At 36.3% G+C, this 8,603-nt stretch overlaps 1 protein-coding gene across 1 annotated transcript; it reads right to left on the reverse strand.

Annotated features, from left to right (window-relative positions):
* Positions 1-362: 362 nt before the first annotated feature.
* On the reverse strand, positions 363-2,449 carry EMB3143 (YCF54). The gene is made up of 3 exons (XM_088943919.1): positions 1,928-2,449; positions 1,525-1,757; positions 363-797 (listed from the first exon to the last, which is right to left on the reverse strand). Exons 1-3 carry the CDS (start codon positions 2,189-2,191, stop codon positions 605-607), a joined length of 690 nt encoding a protein of 229 aa, XP_088800045.1. The 5' UTR covers positions 2,192-2,449; the 3' UTR covers positions 363-604.
* Between the last annotated feature and the right edge of the window lie 6,154 nt (positions 2,450-8,603).

The raw sequence follows: 8,603 nt of genomic DNA on the forward strand, positions 1-8,603 counted from the left end.
GAACTTGGTGGAAATTCGAAGTCCATGATGCTGCGCTTCCCTTAGTAAATGAATGAACGATAACTAGCAAGTTGTGGAATTCCAAAGATTTCTGCGTGAGATGGTGAAGGGTATCATGTTTTTTCTCTTCTTGATCATGTAGTTCAGATTAAGTAATCATCATTTGAACAAAATAATAAAGGAAGACTGGCTTACAATCAACTGAATATAGCTTTAATGTCAAATACATAAATGGCCTTCTTCCATTGAAGGCTACTTGTTTCATTTATGCAATTTGTAGAGAGGGTCATGTCTTCCGGTTTTCCTTGATAGTTACAGCAATCTCTCTCTCTCTCTCTGAAAGCCTGGAAGGATCAAACTCGTGAACGTTAAAGTTTGCTCTGCATAAGATTAATAAAGACGTCTCCATTATCTGTATCCCCGCTTACAGTATTTTGTATTTGTGCCCTCTAACCTCTCTGGAATGAAAAACACTAGATCTATAGTGTCTTCTCCAGCTAAATAAACAAAGCTGTATTTGAGGATTTGTAATTCCTAAATACACACCAAGAACTCAATGCTATTACATTGGGGAAAAAGAAAGGAAAAAAAAAATTGTCATATCTCATGCTTTGGGCTTGCCAGATCCGGGTGCCAAAAATGGCTCCCACCATCCAAACTCGTACTTCGGGTAGGGTGCCGTCCATTTTTGGGGCTTCTCAAACTCCAACTTAACAGGGGTCGAGTCCAATGCTTCTTCTAGGCTGTTAGCTTCATAGCTTTCCGACAAAACTCGATCCAGTCTAAGCTTCATGAACCTGCAAAAACCCCCCACAGTAAAATAAAATGTTTAACACATGATTCTCTGATAAGCAAATGAAACAACTTTCTTCAATGAAAAAAAGAATAAACCCATTCATTCTTCGTCAGCTATTCCAATTATCAGTCTGAGAAAAACAGTACCGCTTACACACAGGATTGTCTTCGGTTCCTGTACTTGAAATATTGGTAATCATAGATGAGTAACCATTCTCCACACTAACTTTCCCTCTCATTTCTATTGCAAGCTCCAATTTCTTTGCTTGCAAGAAGGAATCCTTACGATTTCTGTAGAACTATACTGGGATTTCTACCAACAAAAATGATTTAAGCAAGATAACCATTTACTTTCTCACTTCGAAGAAGACAGGGGGATAGTGGATCGTGCCATAGATTGAAAGGCTGACTGTTTTGTGGAAACTGGAAATGGGAAACTAACTTTTCATTCCCTTGTCAACTGCTAACTCCAAGTCTCCAACTCATAATTCTTAAAACCAAATCTAAACCAGTGGGTGTCTTGTGATGTCAGTCTAAAGATTTATACTTTATCAAAAAAAAAAAAAAAGTCTAAACATTACAATATATGATATGAATAGAATTTGAACAGAGAAAGAAGGATTATGGACGGCCCATTAAAAAGTAAATAGTAAGAAGTGAGTCAAAAAAAAATTCCATATTTAATTGTTCTCTGAAATGAAAAGTAAAAGAAGAGGTTAAGTTAGTTACCTGATCCATGGACCATCAGTTGAAACCAAAGCAACAGCGGGTCTCTTTAATCTCTTGGTGATATTGGGGAACTTGTCCAAGAATTTGGGTTCGATAACAAGCCAGAAATCCTGCTCTCTATTACGCTCTCCAAAGTTGCGAAGCCGCTCATACAATTGCTCCTTAAAATGTTCCTCTTCATCAAGCATGAATTTTGCATTCGCTACCAGAAAATAATATGTCTTTGCTTGTTCCTGGAAATTGGTTCAGGAAAGGAAATGGATTTAAGTCTTTGAGAAGGAAAAGGCATTTTGAAAATTAACCAAACCATATAAATCATGATTTATAAGGCACAAATAAATAGATTAAAGGCATGGCTTAGTGTCTTACCACAGAGAGAGAGAGAGAGAGCTGGGGGTTTTACCTTGGAAGAGGGGTCGTCGGAGAGCTGATTGAGTTCAACGGCGACGGCAGTCCTAACGGAGTGACGGGGGCTCATGCCCATACTGACAGCCAACGGTTTACATATGACGTTACCATTAGTAGCAACAGTAGACGGCAGAAGCAATGATGAAGAGGGGCATCTGGTTGGGGGAAACAGGGGAAATTTGTCGGGCAGATGGCTCGGCGGGGCAGCCAAGCGGGCAGTGCGTCCGAGTGATAGAGTTGCAGCAGCAGGACCTAGCATAATCGCCCAACCACAACAAGATCTGACTGGTTTTCGTAGTTGCTCTGTTTGCTCACCCTCAGTAGTGCAGTGGGTCTTACTAATACTATCTTGGAAGGAGTCGTTTCTTCTTTTCAGATTGGCAGATGTACAAAAAATGGGATTTTAGATAAAATGAGAGGAATCCAAACCTTATCTTGAATACTCCAATAGACCCTCTCTCTCTCTCATCTATCTCTGATCGTACGTACTAACATTCTGGAAATACATGTGCACCATGGATGCGCCCACGGAATCTTTGCGTCTATGAACCCAGATGATCAATTGGTGTGCTGGTAAAATGTGGGGTCCTAAAATTTGGACGGTTTAGATTGCTTCTTTGGTCGTCTACTGGCCTTTTAAACAATGCGCCATCCACCGGATACATTGAATGATCATGGGCTGGGTTCTTACCGGGTATCACCGGTATTAGGGTATGTATGGGATGTAGTATGGAGATTGCCTTGGCGGAGATAGGGTGGGGGTGGAATTAATAGAAATACCTGATTGGGGACACAAGAGAGAGTGAAGTACATATTTGGCCTCAACCCTGATTATATATATTAAATATATATATATATATAATGTAGTGCGATCTAGTCACTCCTACCTGACAATCGCATGGCCCCTGAGAGTTACCTGAAACGAAGAGGAAGAAGAAGAATTCCTAAGGGGTTTGCTTGGCAGGAATGCTCCGATGATCAGGTCAGAATTATGTGTGAGAAACGAAGGGAACACGAAGGCTAAGAGTGTAGATTGCACAAGTGGTTCAAAAGATACATTGTTCCTTGAGAATAAGCCTCTTATAACAGAAATCCATTGTATCAGGCCTCTGACAGGGCGGGTATAACCGCCACTGTCAGCCTGCCGCAACCGTTATTGATAGGGCTGAGGTGGCACGCGCGGGGCCGTCATCGTAGTGTACGTGCTTGTCAGGTGTAAGGCACCCTTTGAAGGTGGTAGACAAGACGCTGTCTGACGGGGGATATGGCCGTTGTTCCCAGATTTGTCGGGTACGGTGGTCGGCAAAAGGTCTTCCTGCAATGTGACGGATTACCCTTCCCCGAGCTACCCTATGCTAGGTTATCCCGTAAGCGGCGTGCTGCCTGTGGCAAGCTATGCCGAGCTGGTTGACCCGAGGTGTCTATACCTCGGGGTGTCCGGAGATGGATCGGTGCATTCCTGTCTGGGAGTGGCCCAAGGTCCATTGGGAGGAGCTCAGGCCTCAAGAGAGGTCAGGGTACCTCGAACTCGGGATGCCCCGAAGTGCCTTAACCCCGGGGAGGAGGTGCAGGCAAGGTGGCTCCCGGCGAGTAGTTTATGCACCTAGTTGCCGAGCTGAACTCGGAGGGACCTTCCCCCCGAGTTGTGGTTGCATCCGTTGCGCTGTCATGCCGAATCACTGTTTGAGCAGGGTTACGCCCACGTGTACCGTGCTGCGAGGTCGGGCCAAATCACCCTCCATCAATATATATATATATATATATATATATAATATTATTTAAAATATATATTTTAAAATATTATTTACATTTTAATTTATCTTTTATTTTAAATAAATACCTTTTTAAAAACGAACTTTAATTAAAAAATTTAGGGATTTAGGTCCTTGATGGGAAAGCCCTCTCTGTCAAGGACCACGAACGCAGGCTAAAATTTTTTACGAGGATTAATTTAAAATCAAGGTCGAGATGGGGAGTATGATCCCTGCACCAAACCCACGCATTGCTATTCCTACCCTAGGGGTCATACCCTAAACCTATAACACCCCATAAACTCATAAATATAGTTTCATTAATTGTGGTAATTATAAATGTAGTATCCAATACTTATAGAAATTATTAAAGCTTTCCAATTATTTATTTGAAAAATTGGAAGTTTTATAATTTAAGTTTTACTAATTTAACAAAATCACTAATTATTGCTAAAAAATAATAGTAAATATCAAAATTACTGAAAATATAAAAATTAAATTTATATTTATTAAAATCAATTTTCCACTAAAAAATTACTGAATTTTTTTTTATCATTGTTTGATAATATCATTAAATATTAATAAATTGACCAAAATCACTAAAAATATCAATAACTACTTATTGCTAAAAGTACTGATATTTTTAATTATTAAAATTGTATTTATTAATATTTTAATTAATTATTAAATTTTAGTAATGATTGATTTCAATAATTCAATTTAAAAAATTCTGTAATTAAATTACCAAAATCAGTAATTTTCAGCAAGTAATTCTTAGTAATTAAAATTTTCAATTTTCCAAAATTATGAAAAATTATTGTTTAGGTGTTGATATTTACTAAATAATATTCAATAATATCAGTAATTAATGAAAATATAAAAAATATTTCACAAATTAATTTAATTAATTAATTTACCCACGCTTTTGGTTTTTGGATGGTTTATAATATAGATTAAGAGGTCTGTTAGGAGGAATTTTAGGAGAGGGTTGAGCCGATTGATAACATGTGTGTGTGTGTGTGTGTGTGTGTGTGTGAGAGAGAGAGAGAGAGAGAGAGAGAGAGAGAGAGAGAGAGAGAGAGAGAGAGAGAGAGAGAATTGGAGTGGAACTCTAGTGAAGAAGAGAGGGCTACCACGTGGCAATATAGATTAAGGGGTGTTTTAAGAAGAATTTTAGGTGAGAGAGATAGTTTAGGAAAAACTTTAGGAGGGGATTGGCTAAGTGATTGAGAACATGAGAGAGAGATTTGGAGTGGCACTCTAGTGTAGAAGAGAGGGCTGCCATGTTGGTACATGGAAGGGTTAGAAAGGGGTAAGGAAGAAAGGAGAGTGGTTTAAGGAGAAAAGAGAAAAAGGGGGAATGGGAGAAGGAGAGAGCTGTTGACGTGGGACCTAATTGCTTTATAATATAGTATATATACTAGCAGAGGGCCCGTGCTAAGTACGGGTGAGAAAATTTTCAATTGTTGAATTAATAAGACATGTATTATTGTAAAAGGATGTAAGAAAATATCCAATGTTATAAATGTGTAAATCATATACTTGTTATAGTTATTATCAATGTTTCCATCTAACTGAGCTATGTCCAATATAATTAACTTGTAAGAGGTGTAATGGCAATAAGAACCATAAAAAGAAATCGAAGAAATAATTGTTGGGTTGGTCCATTCAACAAATATATTAAACATTGAACATCTTCAAATATATATATATATATATATATATTAAATACTGCTAAAACATGTTGTCATAATTCCGCTAAAGTTTGTCTCTCTTAGGGCTGTTCATAAGAAGGCCCAATTCGACCAAACCGACCAACCCGTACCGACTCAACCTGAGTCGGCCGGGTTTTCATCTGCACCGGTCGGTTTTAGGTTGTACAAATTCATAAACCGATGGTTCGGGTCGGTTTCAGTTTTCTTGTGTGAAAACCGTAACCGACCCGAACTGAACCAACTTAATTCCTACTTAACTAAAAACTGAAATATCTGAAAATATATATTCCAATATATTTGTATGTATATTCTTGTTTATATATATATATATTTCTAAAATACATATTTCAGTTTTATATATATTTCCAGAAAATTAGGTGGCCATGGAGGGCATGGATGAACTTAGAGCCGAAACCGACCCAAACTGATCCAACCTGACTCAAACCGACCAAGTCGATTTTGCTTAACATTGGGTCGGTTTCGGTTTCCATCTCAGATAACCCGACCAGGTCGGATCGGTTGGAAAAAGCTCAATAAACCGACCTAACCCAACCCGTGAACAGCCCTAGTCCCTCTTACATGTGTTTGTTTACTTGAAATTATTAGTAGGCCCTAGCAAAATAACCTCTTCAATCCGCCATAAACATAATAGAACTATGACAGATTGATAGTTTACATGAGCAAACTTTAAAAGCCTTGCCTTGATTGATAAAGCCTAATCCTTGAGAACTTTTGGTCAAGTGTCATCAACACACAATCCGCCTGCCTAAACCACAATAGAACCTCGCCAAGAGTTATAGTGTAAGGGAGGGACTGCAAATGGTGTCTTTTTGTCCAAATTTGGTTTCAACCCAACTAACACAACTAATTTTCTGTCTGGCCAACTCTAAGTTGAAAATGTTGGTAAATGACCAAAAGCTCTAAAAGTACTTTTATTCATTTCTATCAAAGTTATGAGCAAAACAATTAAGCCCAAACAGGCCTTGTATAAATGGATAATAAAGAACCATTTTGTAGACTCTCTGACAATAATCTCTCAACATGGTAATTTACAACTCATTGTTTTTATTCCATCCAAGAACAGCCATTTATGAGCAACGATAGAGTACCAAAAAAAAATACATATGTTTTGTTCCATTAAACCGTAAGAATTAACCAAAACAATTTGATAAGGCAATGCATTACTTGCTTAAGAGAATAATTTCACTTTGAATTAATTACAATGATGCACATAATTAATTACCTTGATCTGGGATGATCCCTACAATTATAATGATACACATAATTACAATGAAATAATTTGATACCATTGATACTGCATGTTCAAAAGGTATAATAGTAGGAAATATAAAATAAATAATAAATTAGATAATATTTGTGATTGCTAGAGAAAATAGGATAATACTAGGCAAAACTATCTCCTTCCCCATGTATGGATCCAAATGCAAAAGCATGCTATCAGAATTCGGATTAGCATGAAATTTTATCATTGGTTCCACAGCCCTTTAAATAGTTAAAGCGTTCAGCTAAACCTTACTCAGTCATCGCGTTCAGTTAATTCGAAAAAAATAATTCTGAATTTATCCCAAAATATATTGTAGTTGACTGTAGAATCCACCTAAAAAAGCCAAAGACTATGCGCTACAAGTACAATCCTCCAAATGAGCACAAGTAAACAACGATGAGCTAAGCTTGATATCGATTGTTGAATTCATTCAATTAATGACCTCTCAATGCTTATTCCTTTTGGAAGTCTCCTCCATCTCAGGATAATCCACCTCAGAAATCTGAATTGCAGCCCCCTCCTAATAGTACCTCCCATTATTCAGTCCACCCCTAGAAATCTTAGCTCTACTCTAAGGGTGGACTGAACTTAAAAAAAACGCAAATACCCTTCGAGTGTCATCTAATTATCTTTATCAATTATGTAAACATTGAGCAAAAAAATTAATAGTCCCAAATCCTTGCTTCTTCTATTCAAGAAAGTTGGGGTCACCAGAATATCTACTTAAACTAACCCCAATTTTCTTGAATGGAAGAAGTAAGGATTTGGGACTTTTAATTTTTTGTCAATGTTTAGATGGTTCATGGAGAATTTTAAATGACACTCGAAAGGCATTTGTGTCATTTTCAAATGTCACTTAACAACAGGTTAACTAATGGTTAATGGTAAGTACTGAATTATCGTATTTTAAAGTTTTGGGACCAAAATGACACTAGACACAAAGTACAGGGTATCAATAGGGAATTTTCCTTAAAAACATTAACAGGGCAAAAAATATGAATGCAATAAATTTAAAATTTAGTATATAGAAAATGGATTTTTACCAATTTCCACATATTCAATTAATTTCAGGTCCAGGTCTAAAATCACTTCCATCATACCTATTGGACCTAGTGTTGAATATTTGATTTTTTTTCACCTTAATTATATTTATTGAGTGTTTGATTGATTGGTTGATTATATAATTGTGTATATGCACTTTTTGACATGAAAAAAATGCTTTCCAAACATTTAATTTTTTATCAAAACTTTATCTTATATTTTATTTTTGTACCTTATCTCAGATTGGAAAATTACAAGATTATTCGTAGTCTAAGAACCATGGAGTGGGTAGTATAGAAACACCATACCATGTAAAATGAATTGAAATCCAATTACAAATATTGCTTATCACAAATTTGCTTAGGTACATGACGGGACACCATGGGAGTAGGCCTGTCAATGATACCCAAAAATCTGAAGCTTGATCCAATTATCTTAGATTCAGATGGTGTAATTTATGTAATCAGATCGGATTTGGATGTCATAATCTACATCGCGTTCAGATTTGACCCCATGCATCCAATCTGATTATACTACAATATTTATTAATCTTAATATATAAATTTTATATAATTATATTTAAAATTATAAAAATATATTCTATATAATATATTATATATGAATTTATATACAATAAATTTAGTATATTATATTTATATACTTTATTCTATATTAAAGTTGAAAAATAAATAAATTTTAAATTTTCTAGTATTTTAAAAAATTTAAAATGAAGTTGGATTAAATCCAAATCCGATCTGAGTCCATTAGGATTCGAATTCAAATCCAAGTCTTTAAACCCGATTAGATTCAGATGTAAATTCTCAATTATCGGATCAGATGCAACAAAATCTGCATCCAATTCAAGTCCAATCCAATTAC

This window comes from Nelumbo lutea, chromosome 5 (assembly GCF_056320005.1).
Source record: "Nelumbo lutea isolate HS-2025 chromosome 5, American lotus-T2T, whole genome shotgun sequence".
Taxonomy (NCBI): domain Eukaryota; kingdom Viridiplantae; phylum Streptophyta; class Magnoliopsida; order Proteales; family Nelumbonaceae; genus Nelumbo; species Nelumbo lutea.

Coding starts and splice junctions, on each gene's coding strand:
- EMB3143 (XM_088943919.1), bottom strand. CDS start 2,191: ATGCTAGGTCCTGCTGCTGCAACTCTATCACTCGGACGCACTGCCCGC. Junction 1,758..1,927: donor CCGACGACCCCTCTTCCAAG/GTAAAACCCCCA, acceptor ACCAATTTCCAG/GAACAAGCAAAGACATATTA. Junction 798..1,524: donor ACTGATGGTCCATGGATCAG/GTAACTAACTTA, acceptor GGGTTTTTGCAG/GTTCATGAAGCTTAGACTGG.